The following is a 26,729-nucleotide window of genomic DNA, read 5'->3' on the forward strand; positions in this document are numbered from 1 at the left end:
GGGAGCCAGCCACCATGTCTTAAAGTAATATCATTATGGGTTGTGCACATTACACGGCTTAGAGCAGCGTCTTTTTTCTACACCCGTAATAATATTACTCCAAGTGATGGTAGTATACCCCTAGGCCCCGATTTTGCTACTTACAATGGCCGATGAATAAATGACAATTGGATAGTAAATGGTAAAATGCTAAACAGAATAGAAATGGTGCCAATTGAGAATCCAATTTCCAACCATCCATCCGCCATTATAAATACCAGAATTGGGGCCCGGGTCAGTCCATCTGGGTTATATTGCTGTCATAGAAATACCGCGTATAAAAAAGCCGTGAGTGCGTCCAGTAGTTTAAACTAGTAGATTCTGAGGTTTCAGCGAAGAAGGATTGTCAAAAAGGGTTACCATGGCCCCGATACACAAAGAACAAATGAAAAAACATGGGTAAGTTTAAATCAGTAAAGTTCTATTCAATCCAAAGCAGAAGAATTGATTTGACGAATTCCCATCCGGAAAAAAATCGCACATTTTTCTGCAGTCAGACCACGATTAGTGACAGCAAGTGTTGTTTGTGAAGCCTATTATTAAGACTCAGCTGTTTGTCCATCTGTCTATCGGCTCTTCCTTCTGTCACTTCACTGTGCCTCATAAACTGTTATAGCCAAACAGTTGATATTTTTACAAATCTGTTTCTGGTTTAAATATGAATCCTAACAATCAAAATTGGTTTAGCAATCAATAAATTTGATGAGTGAATATTAAAAAAAAATATTTTTCTGAATTCTGTGCTTCGGTAATCTGGCTCGCAATTGACATATTAATTTCTTGTGTGCCTCTAATTTTGCTCGTGAGTGCAGGTAACTCAATTGTTATCTTATTAGTAGTATCATTTATTAGTTTAATAATTTATTGCTTTTTTTCAATCCATCAGTAAAATCTTTTACGTCTGTCGTTAATCGACATAAATTTTATCTGTCACACATTTGTAGAATGATGTCGTAGGGGTTATCTCAGAAACTACTGAATTGATTTAGGAAAATCTTTCACAACTTTCGTTCCTTAAATGAAATACTTTCCTGTGGTAATTGGATTTGTAAAGTAATTGGAAAACAAAATGTCAACCGACAGTATTGCTTACGGATGCTGCCTAAACTTTGAGTTATAATATCTGATTTAGTTCCAGAGAAAGAGCTTGATGACACCTAGAAAAATTTCAGCTGCAGTAATTAAATATTTTTATCTTTTACTATGTAAGATTTTTTTTAATTCATCAAATAAATTTTAATGAATGTTATTGGCGATTATAGTCCTCCTTATAAATTTAATCGTAATTCTGGAATGACCCTTAAAAACCTTAAAAAATAATGTTTTAAATTATTTATCCTACAAGGCAAATAACAATTTTACCGAGAACGTTGACTGCAGTCTTAATAGTTATTCTGCTGTATTCGACATTTATTAAATCCTATCAAAATAAGTATGCTTTGTATAGCCTTACTTACCAGCCTATACATGTGCTACTGCCCAACACAAGCATCTACCTTTATAGGAATGTTTAAGCATTGATCAATTTGATCATCCTTGTCGTGGTCTTGGGTTCGATCCCAATTCATGCAACCAACATTTAGGTACTAATGTGACATTTTCAAAGTTATGTTATCATCATCCTAACCTTTTCCCAACTATGTTGGGGTCGGGTTCCAGTCTAACTGGATGCAGCTAAGTACCAGTGTTTCATAAGAAACTGCGTCCCTGTATGTTTACCGCGCATACTATAATTTTAAATAGAGTTTGTAACGTAGTAGTTGGATCCATTGATTATCTATCTATACTCTATACTAATATATAACGATGAAGAGTTTGTTTGTTTGTTTGAACGCGCTAATTTCAGGAACTACTGGTCCAAATTGAAAAATTACTTACTGGTCCAATTTTTTGTGTTGAATAGACCATTCATCGAGGAAGGCTTTGAGCTATAAACCATCACGCTGCGACTAATAGGATCGAAGATACAATGGAAAAAATGAAAAAATAGGGCAGGTATAAATCATAACTTATATCTTTTACCCACACCACGGGCGCCACCACCAGACGCGGGCAACAGCTAGTCTATTATAATATTACTGAAATATAATTTTAGTCAAATCGAGAAAACAAGCTAAACACTTTTTTTTTGTAAAAAAGGCTTTTTTTTATTACGAGTTATAGAGACATATTTAATACAAAAAAAAAATCAATTCCGTTTCGATTTAACAGGAGCTACCTTTCGACTAAACAGGCACTTATATAATTTAACGACAATCAAAAGCAACGCGCCTAAAATAACTAATACTCCACCAAGTAATGTGAGCACCAGCTCCAGTTCTAGATACTCCGCCCACGAGATGTTGGCGGCGGGCGAGCGCAGGTGCTTCGCGCCGCCGTGCCGCAGCACGTACTCCGTCCACCACACGGCGCGCTCCAGTGGAGTCTGCACCTCGTCACGCAAAAGACCACGCAGTTTTACTATGTTTTGTCGATAACTGCAATGAAAAAATACGATGATACTAATTACCATTAAAACCGGAATCCAGTTTAGGAACCTGTTATACGCACCTATCATCTCCAATAATTTTATTCACGGTTGATATGAAATTCTCTTCAGTGATGACATTTAAGTCCAATCGTAAGCCTATTTTGAAATATTCATATCTTTCAACATTAAAAAACTGGTCAGCCATCAACGGAACACCAATCATCGGAACGCCAGCTGTTATTGCTTCGTCTGTTGATTGAAGACCTCCTTGTGTTATGAACAGTTTAATTTTGGGATGTTCTGAAAAGCTAGGAACAAATAATTAAGGTCCTCTTAAGACTGAAAACTTATTTTGTTTTGGTCTTTTTCACAATCTTTTCTAGGATTTTTGGTTGGTTATAAAGCTGGTTGAGTTCTTATAGATCTTTATGGTCCCGTGGCGCTTTAAAAACGATGAACAGTTTCTTATCAGACTTCTTACAGATTTGATAACCACACTGACATTATTATAAGCTCTTTGATGTGAACAGACACAATTTTTAATATTTGTTTATTAAAAAACGGTACTCACTCAGTAGATCTGACTGCGGCAACCACTTTGAGATTCTGATGTTCTCAGTACGTCCAGGCAGCTCGTCTCCGTTCCACTTCCACAGCACATCGTAAGGTAACTTAGAGGCGGCTTTCACTAACACTTGGATTCTCTCAGGAGGTAAAAGGGTGGGGTCCACGCTCGAACCAAAACTTAAATACACAACGCCTTTTTTAGATGAATCTAGATATGACTTGAGTTCCTGAAATGAGATAAAAGAAAATAAGCAAATGATGTTTAAGATAGAAAAATATGAAAACAATTAGAGATATTGCTTACCGCTGGCAATTCCTTATCTGGATTTTGGTGTAAACCTCCTATGTAAACAAAATTTGGCGGCACAGGTCGAATTCCGTAAAATATTGAGAATACATTCAGAAACAACATATCCACATTGTTACTCAGTTCCTTCATTGTTGGGGAATCTTCGCCAAAAAGTCTTTTCAGTAATTTTTCGCCTTTAACCGTTATGTCATCCGCAAAATTGTTCATGATATGAATTATGTACAATTCTTTTAGTTTCTCCCATAATGTAAGATTATTTGTCCGTTCGCTAGGGACTATTGGATAAAGAAATGGATGTGTAGGAGCTCCAAACTGTACGTAAGAGTCATGGAATGCTCCAGCGCTACTCATTTGAATAACCGGCACTTTGTAAATGTGTGAGTATAGCAGCAAAGGTCGGCAAAACGCTTCTAAAATTAGTAAATCAAATTGCCGGCTTTTATCATTAAGCAAAGTTGCCACCTTTTCATCTTTTAACTGCGCCTCAACTGTGTCCACCATCATATCAGATAAGAGGTTCATCTGATCAACCATGTTCGTTGGTGGTTTTTCTAGAAAGGGCTTCGTCCACGTGTCGTGGCTTACATCTTGGACGTCTATTTCTGTGAGGTTAGCAGGCGCTCCTCCTTTCGGGAAGGCGGGATGTGTTGTGATGACGGTGACATCGTGTCCTCTCTTAGCTAGCTCCTGCGTAAGAGGTCGAAACACTGACTGATGGCTGATGGCAGGAGTTGGCACTACTACCAATATCCTTGCCGCTTCGTTTGTATTCACAAATAAAATATATAACGTTAGTGAATAAAACAAGATACCCATGTCTATACCTACACGAAATTGCCTTCAACAAAGTACTATTATTGTATGTTCAAGATTACTGGTTTTATATCAGATTGGGGCCATAATTGTTTATCAGTTTCAGTGACTCTCTTGTTGTCAACACGTTCGTACACACACTGGCAGAATTAAAGAAACACAACACCTAAAATTTTCGGTTGTCACTAAGACGACTATTATTTGTAGAGAATAATAGATGAAAAAGCAGTAGTATTAAATCCTTTCAAAATATGAGTTTTTGTCGTGTGATAGCTCTAGATACAGATACAGGTAGTTATTAAAATAAGGTTTATTTTTTGTATCGATGTCCCCATTTACAGTTATTTTATTCCTTTTAACTCTATAAATGCTGTTGACTAAAAGTCTTATCAAACAAACGTGAAAATATAATATATTTCAGTTAAACTCTTGGAAGCTCAAATCAAAACAGTTAAATTGCTCTTTGTAGCTTAAAAAAGACTCTTACAATTAGAACTCTTACCCCCATAACATTTAAATGGATCGACGATTTTTTATTAAACATGTATTGTCCAAGGACATTTGCAAATAATTCACCTTTAATGCCCCTAATTGAAATCGCTCAATTCCTTCGAGAGCTATAATGCCACAGAAATACAAATGAATATTCTACGAAATTACGGAAAAAATGTGTTCCCCTTATTTTGTCCACGAGTGTACATTACTAAACTAAATATAATCTTAATAATCTAATCTGAAGTTCTATATTTGTTACGCATTTTTATCAATCCTTAAAATCTGTATACCGTTATAAAGTATACTAGTATAATAATTATAAATAGGTAATTTATGCATTTTTGGTGTTTTAGGGGGTCACAGGAATTGCTGAGCCAATTTCGAAAATATTTTACTGCTAATATTATTTGTGAGAGACATAATAGGCCTTTTTCTTTGTCGACCTAATTGCACAATAATTCAAAGACAAAAATTGACCACTCATAATTTCGTATTAAAATAAAGTATCTACTCTGTTTTTTAGGTATAAATGAAAAAAAATATTTTAATACATATTATTTGGGGAAAGCTTAAAAAATAATAATTAATAAAAAAAATGAAAAAGTAAATTAATACGAGATTGATGCTGAGTACCGCGACCTTATCAAAATTAATCAATCGAATTATGTAGACGGTATTTTTCCAAACAATTTGTTTATCATAACTAACTTTATAAGTTCTTTATGTTGTAGGGGTATTCTCTAGGCCTACTAAACCGATTTTGAAAATTCTTCTACTAAAAAGTCACATTACTTGTGACTGCTATACGTTGTATTTACCCGCAAATTGAAATGACTTCGTCGCGGTAATCGGATTTGCATAGGAATTTGGACAGTTACTGTTAAAGCAGATATAAGGAGGTCAATTTCTCAGAAGAATTACTCAACAACGGAAAAAAGTTTAGCTATTAACTTATAATTTACAATAACACAACAATTTGTGAGAACTTTTTTTTTTTCAAATAAAAAGTTCTGGTTTCTCTCACTTTTTAAGCTTTGTCATAAACTGCTCCGTAGACATCGTTTTCAACCGTAGTGGTGTTAATGGCTATATTACAATGTTTATCATCACATAAAAATAATTTCAGAAAATCATATGCTTAGACGGCATCATAGGCCTGACATGACACTAAACAAGAGGACATTAGATATCATGACAACATCGTCAACTCAACCTGAAAATAAATGAAGTAAAGAAATCGGGAAAGCAAATGCTCATGAAAAGCCTACTTAATTGTAAAATATTTATTACGCCAAAAAATTAGTTTCGCTTTTTTTTACCTGGGCTAGTTTTTTTACCAGGGTAAGTTGCAAACAAGTACATGTAAGCTTTAAAGGCAATAAGTATAAATACACTTGAAATAGCTAATACTCCTCCAAGTACTGTGAGCACCAGTTCCAGTTCTAGATACTCCCACCACGAGATGTTGGCGGCGGGCGAGCGCAGGTGCTTCGCGCCGCCGTGCCGCAGCACGTACTCCGTCCACCACACGGCGCGCTCCAGTGGAGTCTGCATCTCGTCATGCAACAGGCCACGCAGTCTCACTATGTTCTGTCGATAGCTGTAATAAAATAATATAATAACAAAAATTCCATTCAATCTGCGCAAAATTTCACTTTCCTGTTTTACGCACCTGTCATCGCCGATAACTTTATGTACGGTGGCTTTGAAATTATCTTCTGTGATAATATCCAAATCCAATCGAACTCCTATTTTGAAGTATTCATATCTTTCAACATTGAACCATTGATCACCGAGCAGTGGGACGCCAATCATCGGAACGCCAGCTGTAATCGCTTCGTCTGTTGATTGTAGGCCACCTTGTGTTATGAATAACTTGATTTTGGGATGCCCTGAAAAATAATTGATCGTAAATGAAGTAATCACCCCTCCATCCTGCGTATGCCCTATTTTTTTTAAATAAAAAATTGCAAGGATGTTTGCAGTCACAAGAAAGTGACCTGCCGGCCAACACTACTGGCCTGTGGAATCCCGCTGTCGATGTATGAAATATTGCAAAACATTGCCAGGTAAGCGATTCAAGATCAAGTAAGAGTGTGACATAACTCATGTTTGCAAATTTTTTTATTCAACCATGTTTTTTGTGTTAAAGATGTCAGTCGTCGGCTCTATGTCGCACGTAAGCTTAGTATTCATTTAAATGTGGAATGCACCGCGTTATGACTCCAAGTAATAGCATTAAATGTTCGACAATATGTTGTGCAAAGCTACCATTTGATTTGTATGAGGTCCACGAGTTGTTCGTCAGTTTTTGGAAGCTTTAAATTTTTGGTGTTGCTACTTACTGAGTAGATCTGACTGCGGCAACCACTTTGAGATTTTGATGTTCTCAGTGCGTCCAGGCAGCTCGTCTCCGTTCCACTTCCATAACACATCGTAAGGTAACTGAGAGGCAGCCTTCACTAGCACTTGGATTCTTTCAGGAGGTAAGAGAGTAGGATCCATGGTCGAACCAAAACTTAAATACACCACACCATTTTTAGAAGAATCCAGATATGACTTCAGATCCTGAAATGTTTTTTGTTTTGTTAGATGTTGCAAAATAGTTAAAACTTGATACTTGCAAGCAACGTTAGAAGAAGTCATAAGTAAGTACCTCAGGCAATTCCTTTACTGGATTTTGATGCAGCCCTCCCGTAAACACAACATTAGGCGGCACAGGTCGAATGCCTTCAAATATCGGAAAGACATTTAGAAACAGCATATCGACGTTGTTGCTCAGTTCCGTTACAGACGGAAAGTCGGAACCAAAATGTTTTCTCAGAAAAGCGTCTTCTTTTACCACCATATCGTCCATTATTTTGTCCAAAGTGTAGGTAAAATACAATGATTTAACTTTTTCCCACATGGTTAGGTTATTAAGTCGCTGACTTGGGACATGCGTGTAAAGTAAGGGATGTGTAGGAACACCGAATTGTTTTAAAGAGTTACGAAAAGCACCAGCGCTACTCATTTGAATCACAGGCACTTTGTAAATATGTGAGTACAATAGCAAGGGTCGGCAATATGCTTCTAAAATCAGTAAATCAAACTGCCGGTTTTTATCACGTATCAAATTTGCCACATTTTCATCTTTCAACTGCACCTCAATTATGCTCAATACCATTTCTGGTATAAGTTTAAATTGTTGAATTAGGTCAAGTGAAGATTTTGCAAAGGAGGTTTTTATCGACGCGTCGTGAGATGTATCATGGACATCAATTTCTGTGAGATTAGCAGGGGCTCCTCCTTTCGGGAAGGCGGGATCTGTTGTGATGACGGTAACATCGTGTCCTCTCTTAGCTAGCTCCTGCGTAAGGGGTCGAAACACTGACTGATGGCTGATAGTTGGAGTTGGAACTACTACCAGTATCCTTGCGGCTTGAATTGTATATACAAACAAAATATAAAATGATGTTATATGTAATAAAACACCCATATTTACAATTTCACTCAAGTGCTTTCACTCACAAACTGATGTATATTTTTGAGATCCCTCTTTTTATATCAAATCGAAGCAACAGTTTCTTGTTACGAAATCCTGCAGACTAAACCAAAAATTAGTAATCATGCCGCGTAGACATTTTATAAAGATAAAGAATTGCCTGATAAAGAATTTACAGCTGATAAGATATTTTAATTAAAGGTAACATACTAACGCAACTGTCATTATAAAAAAAAAACATTGAAATAACTTAGGTGACATCATGATTTGCGTTGAGTTAAAATCTCTCGCTATCTCATATTACGCGTTAAACGTATGGACCCAGCGGTAAATCCTGCAACGACTAGCATTCACAAAATTCGGTGTAAAAGAATAATCCGTTGCAAAAACGACTTCACACAGCCTCGCACCCTCCTTTCTACAACTACCTCTACAGCCTTAGAGTGTAATTTTAAAAGGAGTAGATTGTACCAAGAGCTGAAGAGAATGGTGGTTTAAAGGGAAACTGCCCTACTAATATAAGCAGGTGATAATCATTTAAATTACCTGCAGCGATGCTTACGTAGCGCCATCCATTTTTTTTCAATTATATGCAGGTTTATTCTCATTGACACCTACCTTCTCGGGGGAAAGAACGGGAAGTGTCAGACTCTTACTGACTAAACCTAACCGCCCGCGCCGGGTGACGCCAGTCGCGTTTTGTTGCCGTTCAAACACATAGCATTGCTACACGTGCCGGCTGCGGGGAGCCCCCGGCCGCTGAGTAGGGCTTGCCTTCGCGTTTGTGTGGAGGCCGACGTATAAAGAGAGTCGTCGCATCAACCTCATCACTTATCGTCGGAGCTGTGATAGAAAATCATAAAATTTAGGCATACATTGTACTATAATAATTGGTAATCTATAGTCAAAACTCATGTACCTACGCTTAAAAAGATACCAAATAAACAAGTATGTAATATTTTAAACAAGTCCGTTCTGGTTGTAATAAACGAGTCTAAAGGTTTTGATTTCTTTAAATTCTTAAATTAACAAGCTTAATCAGCATTACGCATTTCATTATTATTAATACTCAACTCATCATGAGTGTCTCAAATTATTGAAAGAAATTCTGCACGTGGTTCGATAATATTTATCTATCTATATATATAATCGATAGATTTAAATTATCATCTCAAACAGGTGCAACTTAGTGGTATTACTATTGAACTGCCAAGTCAAACGCACACTTTTTTTCGTGTATTACAAAGTTATTATATCTTCTCTAACTAAAGACGGTAAAGGAAAATATCGTGAGCCAGCATGACTGAAATTTCAAGTGTGTTTTAAGCCACGTCAGATGCATGGGACGGTATATATTAGTGACACCGAAAGTGAAAGTGAAAAGATGTAAATCGTCATAAATTGCAAAATATCGCATTTGAAAACAAAAGGGTGTTCTGAAAAGAACACCCTTTTGTTTTCAAATTCCTTCTTCCACTTTGTAGCTTTAGCTTTTTTATCGGGATTGACCGACTAGTTTCGGACCCAAAAAGTAAGGCACTTTAAACCGATTTTTTTGTAGTCGATTGAAAATGGTTGGAAAAATTAGAAGTCAGTCGTATTTCCTTTAACAATATTATTAAGAAGTCATTTAGGCTGTACACATTCCTGCAATGTCACTCTCATTTATTTAAGGTAAGTTGATAAAGCAATCAGAAAATATAGACTGACAATAAGTAACAAGTATTATGCGGTTGATAAACAGTAATTGAAATCAGTAGTGACTAATGACTTGCAACCATCACTTAAATCCCTTTGAAAATCAGCTGCTGTCTGAGCGACGGGATTTCAAAGTTCAATAATTTTGAGGGATGATGATATTTTGGGATAAAACATTCCAAATTATATGGCCTTCACCCACCCTTTATCCAATATGGATCATCATTACAGGCTTTTTGTGCATTGGTATGTGCGGAACCCACAACGGTTACTCTTTCGGACGAAGACAGACCTCCACTGTATGCTCTACCGCCTCCTCCGAGCAATTTTCTGTTCTTTTGGAGTTGTCGTTTAACTGCGGTTTGTTATTATTGTTGTATCAGGCGTTTAGTTTACACCACTAGTAGATACGAATCGTAAAAATCATACCAGATCCACAGCACTTTAATGGTTATTCAGCACAAGTGGTATTAACAACAGCTGTCAACAGCAGTGGGTGCTGCTTGCGGTGGCTGGTCGGTCTGCTGACCTTGGCCTTAGTACTTAAAGTTTAATTTCGTATAGGCTTATATACAGCGACCTCAAACTTTTGTTTGTTTGGCATGGCACCTGCACACTTATTTTGTTATTGTTCTGTACAATTATAATATTTTTTGTAAACGGAATGACAGCGTGCTGCTGGGGAGTTTGTTGCGCCGTTTCTTCTCTCACAGCAAAAGCCCTTAGAAAGCGGTGAAGGGTGGGCGAAACTGGGTGCTGTCCAATGTAAATGACCTTCAAAAAGTGCTACTTAGTAGCCTAATTTGAATAAATGAATTTTGATTTTGATTTTGATTTTGTCTTTTTACGAATGTATTCTGACCTATTTTAAGGAACCCTAATATTTTCGCCAACACCTGTCGTGATTATTTTTGACGCCGTGAACGTTGAAAGTGACGTGCTGTCCCAAATAATAACAACTCAGCTCAGGTTGATTTCTTAAAATAATGGAAAAGATAGGTTGGAAGCAAAAGACAAGACGCGAGAGATCATAGTATACACAAAAGGAATTCTATACTAAGCCGTGGTTTGCGCAGTGCTGATGACGACAAAGGTGGTTGAGATGAAGAAACTGTCAAAATACCTAGTTTTTTATCGTAAGAGTTTTGAGTCACAAATAGTACTTTCATTTTGTCATTCTGCACAAATATTTTGGAACATCGATACGGCCAAAGAGCAACATAATTATGACACAATGTCAAAGTACTTTGCCCTTTTATTATTTTAATCTAATGCTTGCTGAAATGATAAATTGAGATTATAATAAAACAAATAATGCGTAATTGTTTGTTCGATAAGATATGCGAAATAGGTTTCCCTTTTTGATATTTTTTATCTTCGTTCAAAGCTCAGCTTTCTAGTAAAATTCGTTTAATTTTAGGTACAAACCAAACTCTCAGTCTAAATTATATTATTTAATATCACATTAAATTATAATAATGTTTACAAAGTATACATCAACGAAATTTTAATTATGTCCTTTTTACTTTGACTGGAGATTCTAATGAATTATATACATATCTAAATAATTTACGTAACACAATCAATAAGACAATAAGAACCGTTAACAGTCCTGCCAGTAATGTGAGCATCAGTTCCAGTTCTAGGTACTCCGCCCACGAGATGTTGGCGGCGGGCGAGCGCAGGTGCTTCGCGCCGCCGTGCCGCAGCACGTACTCCGTCCACCACACGGCGCGCTCCAGCGAAGTCTGCACCTCGTCACGCATCAAGCTACGCAATCTTACTATATTCTGGCGATAGCTGAAAACGTTGAATATTTATGAAATTGCTGCTGTTCTCGAAATGAACCGAAAACTTATTATATAATTGTACGGCCTAGAGATACAGAAAACAATAAAGATCCCTTTTTTTGTAACTCGGTCGACATTGTTAAAAATTTAATGGCTCATGGAAAAAAAAGCTTCATTCCTACAAGATTAACTCACCGGCGATCTTTTCCATTTCATATTTTCGTAAACGGAATGGATTAATCGTAAAATTTAGCTCAATATATAAAAATGAAAACAAATTGTCGAGTACATAAGTAAAATTTTGTAGTACCTGTCATCTCCAATAACTTTGAGTACGGTTGACTTAAAGTTTTTGACTGTAATCTTCTCCAAATCTAAACGAACCCCGATCTTGTGTGATTCATATCTTTCAACATTAAACCACTGATCAGCCAGTAATGGGATTCCGATTAGTGGAACGCCAGCTGTTATGGCTTCATCCGTAGATTGTAGGCCTCCTTGTGTTACAAATAACTTTATTTTTGGATGCCCTGAAAAAAAACAAGATCATTTATTCATTTGTTGACTGGAAATTATTGTACGTATTATACGAGTATTGTACGAAATTATTATCGTATATTTTTACTCTGCACAATTTTTTTCATTTGGAGTCTTCGATCATGTATCATAGATAGTTTAAACATTATTTGTTTCAGTTATAGGTTTTTATACACGCTTTTTAAAAATACCCTATATTCGAGAAACACGTGCAAATTGTACCTTATTTAAATATCCAAAAAAAATACGCAAGAATAATTACTACTCTGACCCCATATAAATCTGATCACTTTCCTAGTCAGAATGATGAATACATTTTATTGCCACTTCATTGGACTCGGTACTTACTCAGTAGATCTGACTGCGGCAACCACTTTGAGATTTTGATGTTCTCAGTACGTCCAGGCAGCTCGTCTCCGTTCCACTTCCATAAAACATCGTAAGGTAACTGAGAGACGGCTTTCACTAGTACGTAACACAATCAATAAGACAATAAGAACCGTTAACAGTCCTGCCAGTAATGTGAGCATCAGTTCCAGTTCTAGGTACTCCGCCCACGAGATGTTGGCGGCGGGCGAGCGCAGGTGCTTCGCGCCGCCGTGCCGCAGCACGTACTCCGTCCACCACACGGCGCGCTCCAGCGAAGTCTGCACCTCGTCACGCATCAAGCTACGCAATCTTACTATATTCTGGCGATAGCTGAAAACGTTGAATATTTATGAAATTGCTGCTGTTCTCGAAATGAACCGAAAACTTATTATATAATTGTACGGCCTAGAGATACAGAAAACAATAAAGATCCCTTTTTTTGTAACTCGGTCGACATTGTTAAAAATTTAATGGCTCATGGAAAAAAAAGCTTCATTCCTACAAGATTAACTCACCGGCGATCTTTTCCATTTCATATTTTCGTAAACGGAATGGATTAATCGTAAAATTTAGCTCAATATATAAAAATGAAAACAAATTGTCGAGTACATAAGTAAAATTTTGTAGTACCTGTCATCTCCAATAACTTTGAGTACGGTTGACTTAAAGTTTTTGACTGTAATCTTCTCCAAATCTAAACGAACCCCGATCTTGTGTGATTCATATCTTTCAACATTAAACCACTGATCAGCCAGTAATGGGATTCCGATTAGTGGAACGCCAGCTGTTATGGCTTCATCCGTAGATTGTAGGCCTCCTTGTGTTACAAATAACTTTATTTTTGGATGCCCTGAAAAAAAACAAGATCATTTATTCATTTGTTGACTGGAAATTATTGTACGTATTATACGAGTATTGTACGAAATTATTATCGTATATTTTTACTCTGCACAATTTTTTTCATTTGGAGTCTTCGATCATGTATCATAGATAGTTTAAACATTATTTGTTTCAGTTATAGGTTTTTATACACGCTTTTTAAAAATACCCTATATTCGAGAAACACGTGCAAATTGTACCTTATTTAAATATCCAAAAAAAATACGCAAGAATAATTACTACTCTGACCCCATATAAATCTGATCACTTTCCTAGTCAGAATGATGAATACATTTTATTGCCACTTCATTGGACTCGGTACTTACTCAGTAGATCTGACTGCGGCAACCACTTTGAGATTTTGATGTTCTCAGTACGTCCAGGCAGCTCGTCTCCGTTCCACTTCCATAAAACATCGTAAGGTAACTGAGAGACGGCTTTCACTAGTACGTTGATTCTCTCAGGAGGTAGGAGAGTAGGGTCCACACTCGTTCCAAAACTTAAATAGATCACGCCGTTTTTAGATGAATCTAAATACGATTTGAGGTCCTGCAAATTAATTGTCAATTCAGATTAGTTGTTTTGCACTAAAATTACAACGAAAGTTAATTGAAAATAATATTCACCTAAACAGTCAATAATATTATATTTTCAAAAGCTTTTAAAACTCACCGATGGTAATTCCTTTTGTGGATTCTGATGTAATCCTCCAATATACACAACATTTGGTGGAACAGGTCGAATACCTTCAAATATCGGGAACACATTTAAAAACAGCAAGTCGACATTATTGCTCAGTTCCTTCGCCGATGGAGTGTCGGCGCCGAAAATTTTTCGTACTGATTTGTCTTCTTCAACGGCGAGATCTTCAAACATTTTCACCAATGCATAGGTATTATACAGTTCCGTTGCTTTTTCCCATAAAGTGAGATTGTTTAAGCGCTGGCGAGGAACCGAAGGATAAAGTAGATGATGGATAGGAGCACCGACAGTGAGTAAATTAAAATAAGTGGCACCGAAACTACTCATTTGTATTACAGGTACTTTAAAAGTATGTGATAATACCAGATATGGACGAGAGTACGCCTCTAGAATCAGTAAATCAAACTTTCCATTCCGAATCACATTTGCCACTTTGTCATGTGTTACTTGCACTTCAAACAATTTCAAAAATGAGTACATGGCTGTTTTCATTTGGCCATGCAGATCGTTTGTTCTGGGTTTCGAAAAAAAGTGTTTTGACCATGTATCGTATGATAAATCATGGATGTCAATTTCTGTCAGGTTAGCAGGGGCTCCTCCTTTTGGGAATGCGGGATCTGTTGTGATGACGGTGACTTCATGTCCTCTCTTAGCTAATTCTTGAGTCAGAGGTCGAAACACCATCTGATGACTTATTGCAGCAGTTGGGACCACTACTAGTATCCTTGCTGCTTCATTAGCACTTAGGAATAAAATGTAACACGTAAATGAATATAGAAACGCACCCATGCTTGCAAGTAGTCAGTAGCGTCTAAAAAAGTGATGATTAAATTCTCTTTTATATCTTATTAAGAAGATAATACAAAAGATAAGATTTTAAATTAAGCGATGATGCTTCCGTCATCGAATTGTACAAAGTCTAGTCTATTACACTACACTACTTAGTGCTCTATTATGATGATAACGTTAATGATCATCAAGATTCATAAAAATATGACATGATTGTTTGTCTTAGTATATGACAGCACTATTTAAGGTAATAAAAAGATTATGTCAGTTTTAGTCATACCAGCTAAAATCAGCCTACAAAATATGTCATACTGTGAACATAAATCACGGTTCACTGCGGATTGCCGATTTCAGATTTCAATAATTAGGAACTGGGTTTGAAAAGAGATTGTTGATGTTGCCCAGTGTTGTTAGGTTTTCCAGTTTATCGACGGTAAATAAGGTTTTATTATAACTTGGTAACTGTTTAATTGTGGTGTTTTCATGGTCATTTTCTAGCTTTAGGATATTCACTTGACACTACGTGGGTCAGTACGAATCATCCATGATGGCGTTGTGACTATTTATTGAGGAGCTCTTATGGCCATTATAATGCATTGTAAAATTTGTGAACAGCCGAAGATCAATAGAGCCTAATTCCTATGGCCTATGTCCAGCTGTGGACGAATATGGGGTGATGATGATGATGATATTTGTTATTATACCGATACCGGTTTAGCGATCGCGGTTCATGAGAACCCGGGTGAGAGAAGTCTCAGTGATTGTTCGTTCGTTTGTGCACTTTGTGTTCCATATATTATTCAAAATATATCAACCCTGCATACTTCGATAAATTGGTAGACTTGACTTCTTTTATACTGCGTCATTACATTGGTAATCCTTATGCAATTAATTGTCATTGACGGCACAGCGTGATTAGATAGTGTTAAATCTATGTATTTTATAAAAACAGTTAAACGGCAATTGATTATAGGTACTTAAGCCTTATGCTTTTTTTGAGAAAATGTCAACTTTCTTATTATCATTAAATGATGCAACGGTTCACTATTTATCGGGATACCTTTCAAACTGCAACCGGCTTCTTGAATTGGTGGATACCCCTATCTGCATAGTGGGAGATTTCAACCTGGGAGAGCTTCACTGGGGTTCAAAAGCTGCGGCTGATACCATTCCTAAAGCTTTGTTTTTTGTTAAGGCGGGGAAATCCTCATGAACACCCAATCCCTCAGGGGAGGAAATGAGTAGTGTCAGACTCTTACGGACTAAACCTGAACCGCCGTGCTACGTCATCCGCGTTTTTGTGTTGGTACATGGCAATGCGTTACAATCTTTCATACACCGACCACGGGACCATGTTTAAAGTCTGCCAAATCTTTTATAGCTGAGTCATTAATTTGACTCAGCCGAGATAGCTGAGTAGCATAACAATATTAAGAATAGCTCTGGCCGAGTATTGGATCTGGTGCTAGCCAGGACTTTGTGTTCTTCTGTGACCGAATCTGACGTTCATTAGCATTTACGAATAAAATGTAGCACGTAAACAAATAAAGAAAGGCACCCATGCTAACAGTTACAGTAACTAGCTTCTCCAAAATTAATTATTAAATTCTAGATTAGATAGACAGATTCTAATTTCTATCTTGTTAGGAAGATAATACGATACATAAGGTTTTAAATTAAGCGATGATGCTTCCGTCATTATGGGTTAAATACGAATCCTCCTTGATAGAGTTGTGACTATTTATTGTGCCATTATAATATTGCATTGTCTCATTTGTTATGATACCAATACTGATGCTGTTTAGCTATCGCAGTTCATGAGACAACTGGATGAGAAGAGTTACAGTATGTTGGTTCCGTTTGTACCAAATCATATCATCATTGGCCTAGCCTTTTCCCAACTATGTTGGGGGTCGGCTACCAGTCCAATCGGTTTCAGCTAAGTACCAGTGTTTTACAAGGAGCGACTGCCTATCTGACCTGCTTAACCCAGTTACCTGGGCAAACCGATACCCCTTGGTTAGACTGGCTGTCAGACTTTTTCAAACTTCTGACTACCTGTAACGACTGTCAAAGATGTAGGAATAACAGCCGGGACCCACAACTTAACGTGCCTTCCGAAACACGGAGGAACTCGTTATGACAAAGATGGTCACCCATCTACAGACCAACCGCGTCAAGCATAGCTTAACCTGTGATCTTATCACTTATGCGGTTATAGCTTAGCCACGAGCTCCTCCCAAATCATATGTATAATATATCAAATCTGCACCTAGCTACATGGATAAAAGCAGCATAAAATAATTTTGCTGCGTCATCCCATCGGTAATCCACTTATCTTTACATTCGTGCATTGAATGGCTTTTGATGACAAAGTGTGATTAGATTGAGTTTTAAATAATTTATCATTGGAAATTAATAATAAAATCTTATCTTTTTTTGAGAAAACTTCGACTGTCTTACTATCATGATTCATAAGATACCTCCTGAGAAACACAAACGGAAAGATTACTAAGCTAGTCTAAGTGAACGGTTCCTTTTTGGTATTTAAGGACGAAACTTCAAATTCTATTTATTTAGTCAAAAAAAGCAATGTCTTGACATTTTTGTTCGTAAAATGAAAACAATGAGCCATTCTCAAAGTCAAAATCAGTATCAAAAGTCATTTATTCAAATTAGGCTACTATGTATCACTTTTTGAAGGTTAGATTACATTGGACAGAACCCAGTTTCGCCCACCCTACACTGCTTCCTAAGTGTTTCCCTATACTAAGTCATTCTATGTCCAATAGTTGGTTATTCAAGGGTGATGACGATGTTAACGAAAATGATGATAATGATGCTTGGGTGGAACTGAAAAACACTGCTAAAATTGTTTTTTATTTTGTGTATAGGTAGACTACTGACACCGAATAAGATCAAATTATGAATACCTACGTCAAGTATGAATACGTTCTTTTTGAGGAAGAGCTGCAACCATGTTTTATTATTTTCATCATAATATATGATTGTGTAAATGATAGGATCTTATCAATAAATAACTGTAGGTAAATAAATACCTTGTATTTTGTCGATGGCATTTAGGCAACTTTTTCCTGTTTTTGTTTCCATCGACTCAATTTCCGATAACGATTGTAAAATTATAAGATAAATATTACAAGAAAATAATGACAATCAAAAATTATATTTATTCACTCACTTATTTTAATATTTTTGATGTATAACTAGATAACATTAATCAAGTCGTTTTTACTTTGACTGGAGACTGAGATCGAGAATACACATATGTAAATAACTTAGCTACAATAATCAAACTAGCAATAAGTAAAGTAATTAGTCCTGCCAGTAATGTGAGCACCAGTTCCAATTCTAGGTACTCCGCCCACGAGATGTTGGCGGCGGGCGAGCGCAGGTGCTTCGCGCCGCCGTGCCGCAGCACGTACTCTGTCCACCACACGGCGCGCTCCAGTGGAGTCTGCACCTCATCATGCATAAGACTGCGTAATCTTACGATGTTTTGACGATAGCTAAAAACGTACATATTATAAAAATAGTTTTCAAATTAAAGCTTATGAAAAACAAATAAATACTTATATTTATTTTGTAAAACTCCAAGAAATCATTAAACATTAATTTTCTTGTGACTTAACGAAAATTCTGATTAGCGCTGGGGAAGCAAAAGGACGTGCCAGATTCCCAAAGGCAAAACAATCAAAGCTCATTTTCCATGCCTATTTTAATTGGCCAAGTACACAAAACACAAACACTTGACAACACGGGACACCCTAGTCTTAAAAATCTAGCCCAACAATAAGTATGACGTAACCAAAACAATTTTTTGTCACATACTATTGTTGGTAAAAATGTGTCATGAGTATAATTTTATCATACCTCTCATCTCCAATAACTTTAAGCACGGTTGACTTAAAGTTTTCTACTGTAATCTTCTCTAAATCCAACCGAACCCCGATCTTATGGTATTCATATCTTTCAACATTAAACCACTGATCACCCAGTAATGGGACTCCAACCATTGGAACGCCAGCTGTTATGGCTTCATCTGTAGATTGTAGACCTCCTTGTGTTACAAAAACTTTAATGTTCGGATGTCCTGAAAAATATTGACTATGTTAAAAACATAAGGACGAATCGTTGAACCTAAGCTTTACTAATGTTTTCCGTTCACCAAATGGAATCTAGCATCAAATGTTATTGGATTTCTCTGATTAATATAAAAAAAAAACAGTTTTGAGCATAGAATCGTTCAGGATAACCAGATTATGCGAATAAAAATCTATCTAATTGCTCCTTCACTAACTTTTCTTCAGCATTCTTCCAGGCTTCCAAAGGCTTCAAAAAAGTTGTTGTGATCACTCAATTTTTTATCCTGCTCGGTAATCAAAGGCGCGTCACGTCACGCTCGGATTTAGGGTGGTGACCTACATATATCGCTGGGCTCTCTGTGCAGTCTTAATGATTCATGATACAACATGAATGTCAATTCATTGATCACGTCACTTACTAAGTAAATCTGACTGCGGCAACCACTTTGAGATTCTGATGTTCTCAGTACGTCCAGGCAGCTCGTCTCCGTTCCACTTCCATAACACATCGTAAGGTAACTGAGAAGCAGCTTTCACTAGGACTTGGATTCTCTCAGCAGGTAGGAGAGTAGGATCCATGGTCGAACCAAAACTTAAATAGATCACGCCATTTTTAGATGAATCTAAATACGATTTGAGGTCCTGCAAATTGTACTGACATGTTAGTTGCTTCACGATGATCAGTTAGAAATAATATTACAGAACTTACCGCAGGTAATTCCTTTTGGGGTTTTTGATGGAATCCTCCAATATACACAACATTTGGTGGAACAGGTCGAATACCTTCAAATATTGGGAACACATTTAAAAACAGCAAATCGACATTTTCTCTCAGCTCCTTCACCGACGGAATGTCGACACCGAAAAGTATTTTTAGTACTTTGTCTTCTTCGCTTATAAAATCATCAAACATATTTTCAATTCTATAGGTTTTATACAATTCTGTTGCTTTTTCCCATAATGTTAGATTGTTTAAGCGCTGACGAGTAAAAGGCGGGTAAAGAATATGATGGATAGGTGCACCCACGGTAAGTAAATTATGACGCTCAGCTCCGAAACTACTCATTTGTATTACAGGTACTTTAAAAATGTGTGAATATGCTAACAATGGTCTACAATACGCCTCTAGAATGAGTAAGTCAAACTTTCCATCTCGGATCACACTTGCCACTTTGTCATCTCTAACTTGCACCTCAAAAGTTTTCAAAACTGCTTCTAGTGCTGTTTTCATTTGAAGATGCAAGTCATCTGACCTAGGTATCGATAAAAAGTGTTTTAAAAACGTTTCGTAGGATATATCATGGACATCGATTTCTGTCAGGTTAGCAGGGGCTCCTCCTTTCGGGAAGGCGGGATCTGTTGTGATGACGGTGACATCGTGTCCTCTCTTAGCGAGCTCTTTAGTCAGAGGTCGAAACACCGACTGATGACTAATTGTAGGACTTGGAACCACTACCAATATCCTCGCTGCTTCATTGTAGTTTACAAAAAAAACGTAACACGTGAGTAGATACAACAAGATACTCATGTTCTCAGTTAGACTTACCGTTTTAAATTGCTTCTACAAAATGACTGACAATATTTATTACATGTATTTTACCTTTCATATCCGATTTTAGCGATAATAGGATAGATAAGGGTTTCCTTTAAGCGGTATCACTTACATCATTCTTTTGTATTATGTCTAATCATTTACATTATTTTATTTAAGCCGTATCGATAGCAGTTGTGTTTACGTCATTCAGAAATAACTGTTCGCAAATTCCATTTTAACGTATAATATTATGTTTGTAACTTAAAATGGACATGTGTTCCGATCTTATTTTCATATTTTTTTGTTTTGGAATTAATATGGGTATCACATGTATAAAACATGTGATTTGAATGCTTTTGAAAACCTCCTCGATACAAGGATTAACTTCCTAACTGCGCGATGCTTTTTTTAATGATTTTTTTCAAATGCATTGAATCGGCATTTGCAATATGGTCAAAAAATCTGCTCAATGACATTGTCTACAAAACCGCAAGCAGTCTTTTAAAAAGCTCTAACATCGAACACAAAATAATCACATTGTGTTTCGACATATCTCACATTATTTTTCTATTTATTTTAACACTAAAAGCTGTTAGATAAAGAAGAGATTAAAAGATAAAATCCATTGCCCGAGGCCATTTTGCTTGCGCTAGTCGCGTCTACGATGCGTCCAAGTGTCTATTCTGTTGCGACTCATAAATTTTTATGTTATCATAGTTATAAAAATATATTCAGGACTTAGCGCGGTATAAGTGAAAAGGAACGTTTTATAGTTAACTTGTTTCAGGATTTTTCAGTCTTTATTGGAGTATTAAGTTCAGAGTGAAGATTCTAGACGATTTTTGTTCGTCAAAAATAATTTAGTTGGTTAAATTTTTTTGATCATTTTGATTTTATTATTTTAGACCGTTCAAATAAAAGTAAGGTAATGAACTTAAGAATTTTAAGTAATAATATTTTCTGGGAGAGTAAATACCTTCCTAACGTAATACGTTACTGGGCCATTTTTTCTGCAGCAGTAGGTAGGCTGCCTTCTCTTTAGTTTGGTCGGGGTGGATATCCGTTGCAGCAAAACTACAATCACCCTTCTTTAAAGCAGTCAAATACCTAGCCATGTGCTATATCAAGGAAAACTCGAAAATTAAAAAAGGAAATGTTTTTCTATTACAACCTGGAGATGTAAGAAACATACACACACTGTAACAATGTGATGTGATATCGTAAAATTATCGTTTGGCTACATAAGAGCTTTACAAGCAGTTATTATGTAGATGCAAGGAAACAAAACGCTGACAGACGCCCAAGGCGATGTGTCTACTCTTTTTATTGCTCCCGTTCATGTTCATGTCAAGAAAAGCATAAACCTTAAGAATTTGCAGAACAGTTTTGGGAAAGGTTTTAACCCCCGTGTCGCGACTGTGATAAGAAAATTAAAACCGGAGTTTAAAAAAAAATTGTTACACCTGTTACACATTGGGTGGATGGGGTTTGTTTGAACATGTTTTTTTTAATGAGTAAGCTAAGTAATTATTAATTGGTATTTTAAAAAGTATTGACTGTAAGGGTAGCCGAGTGGTTGAGGTCACCTTGATAAGAACACTAGGGCGACTTATCGCGGGTTCGATCCCTGCGTAGAACAAACGTTAGTGTAATCAATGTGTGTATTGCTTGTCCTGAGTCTTGGTGTATTTGTACGATATGAAAGCATAATTGTTTTTTGTTTTAAGTTACGGTTACTTTTAAGTTTTCTAATGAAAGTTTTCAGTACTAGTTTTACATGAGCTAATCGATAACTAACAAAAGTTACAAACTAACTCATTATGATTACAGTCACGTAATAGAATGAAAAACCAGAACCTTTTAACGATGAAAGAAACCTGAGTCATCTTAAAGGAAATATCGAAGAAATATCTTAATAAAATCCCCTCTAATGAATGTAGAGGCTGCTTTTTGAATTAAAGGTTGTCCGCTTGCGGTCAACGTGATTTCCCTGAGGGATCTCTAGTTTATATTTATTTATTGCTTAAAGAATAAGGATTTTTTACAGCTGAATATATAAATAATCTAATTCGTACATGACTTGTATCGATGTTTCTTCTCAGGGTAACCAGTTGGGAAATGACAACGTTTATAAGTAGAAAAGTGATGACGACTATCCTATTTAGAATAAATGATTTCATTTCATACATGATAAAGTGGTTTACTCACTGGTTATCTGGTTAGTCAGACTAGATTAATAATTTTTATATACTGTATATTGTCCGAGATTTTCCGATTGCAGTATGAACAAGCATAATAAAACTTTCGATGACACACATTCTTAATGGAAAGACAGCGTGTTGCTGGGGAGTTTGTTGCGCCGTTTCTTCTCTCGCAGCGAAAGCACTTAGCAAGCGGTGAAGGGTGCGCGACACTAGGTGCTGTCCATTGTAATTTGAAATTTATAAAGCGCTACTTAATAGTCTTTTGAGAATATGAATTTAGATTCTAAGATGTATATATATATTATGATTACTGTTACTACTTATAATTGGTCTGTGCAGGTAAAAGGTCTTTTTATAAGCGATACGCGCGTGGCCAGCAATCGCAAAATATAGAAATTTCTGGAAGAAAAAGGGGGAGGCCGTTGCCCAGCAGTGGAATCCAAAACAGGCTATATACAAGATCCTCAGTATACTGTACCTCGAACATTTTCAAACTGATGAGTTTGCGGATGAGTAAAAAGTGATCTTGTCTGAATGGTTAAAGTATTGTGACATGATTGCTCAAAGACATTTCATTATACGCAAATAGGTAATTTATTTGCGTTTGCTATAATTTTCTTTATTAGTGTAATAGGTTACACGTGCCTTACCGTGCCAATAATGAGCAGTAAATGAATGAAATAAAAAAAAGTCTGGCACTCGGGGTCTGCCGCGGTAAAGCTATTGCATAAATACTTATACACCTATATACTTTCTCACAAACAGCTGATTATGTATTCGTCCGATTTCGGAGCAGCTCGTCTCGATTCGGGCGAGTTCCGTAAAGTCGTACAATACGTCTAATCGCATGACACACAGCGCCGTGTCGAAGACTGCCGAACTGACACGACGTTAGACGATGCACGGCCTTCAAGCCACACCTCCGTGCCCGTCGGAGTGGGGAGCGTAAGGTTTTTTCGTTACGGAATTTCTGGGTTTAGTCCCCGCGCTCAAGGCCTGCGATAGAAGCTATGCAATAGCCCAAAAGGCTGTATCTTTTATAGTCTATCAGGTCCATCAGATTCCTCATATTATCTTCATAATATTACATTGTCACGTATAATGCATAATCAAACAATATTAATGTTTAACTGGAAGCGGGGCTGTTAAATTTAACTAGCAAGAATTGATGACAACAAAGGGACTCGTGGAAGTAATTTAAGTCTTTCAAAAATATACGGTACCTATTACAAATTACGGAGAATTGGCTATTGAAATACTAGCTGATCGTTTTACTTCTTTTGTATTCATATGGATGAATACTCGAATACACAACATTTATAGGTAAATAAAAAAGGAAACTGCGAGTCGAAGTGGACTAGTGACAATGAGGGTTCCGTAAAAATAGAATCAAAATCAAATTAGTCGATTGACCAAAAACAATAAAAGGTATTAAGAAGCATTACGATCTTTATTTTTATTATTTGTGGTAATGGAGGAAAAAAATCATTATCTGTTAAAAATTTTACTTTCTGGCTTTCATGGTTAATGAGACTGCATCTCATTGTGACTGGCTGATAGACGAACAAACAGCGGTGCTTCAGTTATATGGTTTCATTTCACCATTAATGTACGGGACCCAAAAAAAATATGTTCATTAAAGAATGGAATACAGGCCTTTGTTCTGCGTTGAGAAATTGATGGTTTAACAATGTTCGTTGACATATTTCATACATCCCATTGTTGGGAAATTCAAAACCCCACTTGCTTTATTTTGTCCAGTAGTGCATCGAGATAATACTTTAAATCAAAATCAAATTTAACTAAGTTTGCAAACAGTTCAAAGCCCTTCCAATCGTATACGGTATATCTTAAATCTAGCTGTTGCCCCCGACTTAGTCCGCGTGGTTAGAAGATATAAGTTAGAATTTTTGAACGGAAGCCCACGAAGATAAATATGCTTCCCCGTTTTTTCCACATTTTCCATTTCCATCACTCCTATTAGTTGCAGCGTGATGGTATATAGCCTAAAACCTTCCTCGGTGAATGGTCTATTCAACAAAAAAATAATTCTTCAATTTGAACTAGTAGTTCCTGAGCGCGTTCAAACAAACTCTTCAGCTTTATATATTAGTAAGTATTAGTATAGAGTATAGATAATTACCAAATTTGCGGTTTACAATTAACACTAAAATGTAACTCAATTCCCTTTCATGATATTCTAACAATGCCTAAACAGACCTTAGTAACAGTACCCTAATTTCCACCTAAAAAGCAGTAAAAATAACGACCTACCAAAACAGCTGTCCTCGACTAACCCAATAGTTATTTGTTCCAAATTTGTCCCTTGCCCATCGTTAGGACAATTCTCACGTACCTACTTACTTATTAAGGGCCCTTAGGAGAGCCAATGTAAAAAACCTCTTTGAATTCTATCCATGAAAGTAAAGCTCTGGTTTGGTCAAATTGATACACCGAACCGTCTTTGTCCCGATATCTTAAGAGGGGTTTAGAATTACATATTGATAGGGTGTTTGTTTTTATTGTATAGGATTTGGCTTGGAGAAGATGTTTTCATTGAAGACGAACCTGAGGGCTTGGATAGAAGGTAAAATCTTAATTTTTTACTTATATGGAGAGTGTGCCAGACCTCCTAGATGTCTTGATAAGAGAACTTACCGTCGATTTAGAGCCCCCGCAGACCACAGACTTTTTACCGGCCGATAGTTTGGTCGGGCTCTTAATTAGTACGCAGATGTCAGCAAGTGCCCATACTATGACGATTTGGTATCGGCCGATAAACAAGTTTGATGGGCATCCCGATTCAATTCAAATTAAACTGTCGGCAAACTATCGGCCGGCCGTATAATCAGTATTGGCTCCCTACCACAGGCGCACACATGACGATTTTTTAGTCGGCCGACTAAGCCATAAAACATATTTTAGGCGCTTTAATAAATTCAATTAGTTCCCAGATTATATTTACAGAATTATAGTTATACTGTGCTGTTTTTTGCAACTTTCCTTTTAATAATCTATCACTGTGGATGGGATGCACTCAATACTCTCGATTTCTTTTTGTTATTAACATTTCTAATAATAATAACATTTCTCGAAACTTTCATCATACGACCGCTCACTTCAAAATATGTTTCCTAATTGAGCGATTAAGTCAGAGCAATAGGACGACTGTTTAAAAAAAAAAAAAAAAAAAACTATCGGCCGACTAAAAGTCTGCAGCCTGCGGGCTCTCTTACTTTTTGATTTATATTGCTGAAGCCATGTTCTTTTTATTTTCAAGTTCTTACATGCTTTTTATGAAAAAAATCTTGCTGAGTTACCAAACATTGTTTTGCCATGAGGCAGAATATGAAAAAAAAACACTTAAGGAATTCAAAAACAAATGTCGCCCAATTCTCAGACCTGCCCAATACGCACACAACATTTTATGAGAATCAGTCAAGCCGTTTTAGAAGAGTTTAACTACAAACACGGCGATTCTATAAATATTTCTTATTTTTTAATAAAATGTTTACAGTTCACTTTTAGTGATATAATTTCCTATTAACATTTCAATGAACGACGATTTTTGATATTCTCCTTTATTAAGGCTCCGGCTAGTTAGCAATTTAAATAATTTTAAAGGTAAACCGGGAAATATTAAATGGGAGGAAATTGGACGAAACTTCTGCAAAGTGTTGCCCCTTAATATCTTTGGGGTCCTCTTTGCGGGTTCGAAGAAACCCGAACACAACCCGGAAAAGCTTCTCCACATCATTATTTTAATTGGTTTAAATGTTTTTTTTCCTGTTTAGGTTATTGACCGTTTTAATTTGATTCGATGTTTAAGTATACTTTATCCGTTTAGAGATGTAATACCATTGAAAGATTTTATTTCTAGCATGTTGAAATATTTTCCTACTAGATCTTATGAACATACTTTAAAATACTCACATGAGTATTTGAA

The 26,729-nt window shown here is 36.5% G+C and overlaps 1 protein-coding gene and 1 pseudogene across 1 annotated transcript; both read right to left on the reverse strand.

Moving 5' to 3' along the window:
- Window positions 1-2,227: 2,227 nt before the first annotated feature.
- Window positions 2,228-8,264, reverse strand: LOC113499579. The gene is made up of 9 exons (XM_026880094.1): window positions 7,351-8,264; window positions 7,040-7,262; window positions 6,367-6,586; window positions 5,997-6,294; window positions 5,719-5,780; window positions 3,381-4,224; window positions 3,081-3,303; window positions 2,590-2,809; window positions 2,228-2,516 (listed from the first exon to the last, which is right to left on the reverse strand). The coding sequence occupies exons 1-9, from the start codon at window positions 8,170-8,172 to the stop codon at window positions 2,228-2,230; spliced, it is 3,201 nt and encodes a 1,066-aa protein (XP_026735895.1). The 5' UTR covers window positions 8,173-8,264.
- A 3,049-nt stretch (window positions 8,265-11,313) lies between these two features.
- LOC113499580 lies at window positions 11,314-20,619 on the reverse strand (annotated as a pseudogene).
- Window positions 20,620-26,729: the final 6,110 nt, after the last annotated feature.

The sequence above is a fragment of the Trichoplusia ni genome, chromosome 12 (assembly GCF_003590095.1).
Source record: "Trichoplusia ni isolate ovarian cell line Hi5 chromosome 12, tn1, whole genome shotgun sequence".
Taxonomy (NCBI): domain Eukaryota; kingdom Metazoa; phylum Arthropoda; class Insecta; order Lepidoptera; family Noctuidae; genus Trichoplusia; species Trichoplusia ni.

What these genes read in the sequence shown, in the direction of transcription:
- LOC113499579 (XM_026880094.1), bottom strand. Translation starts at nt 8,172, where the DNA reads ATGGGTGTTTTATTACATATAACATCATTTTATATTTTGTTTGTATAT. An exon ending in AAAGTTATCGGCGATGACAG is followed by an intron (nt 6,295 to 6,366) that starts GTGCGTAAAACA and finishes ATTTTATTACAG; the next exon opens with CTATCGACAGAACATAGTGA. An exon ending in CAGATAAGGAATTGCCAGCG is followed by an intron (nt 3,304 to 3,380) that starts GTAAGCAATATC and finishes ATCTCATTTCAG; the next exon opens with GAACTCAAGTCATATCTAGA.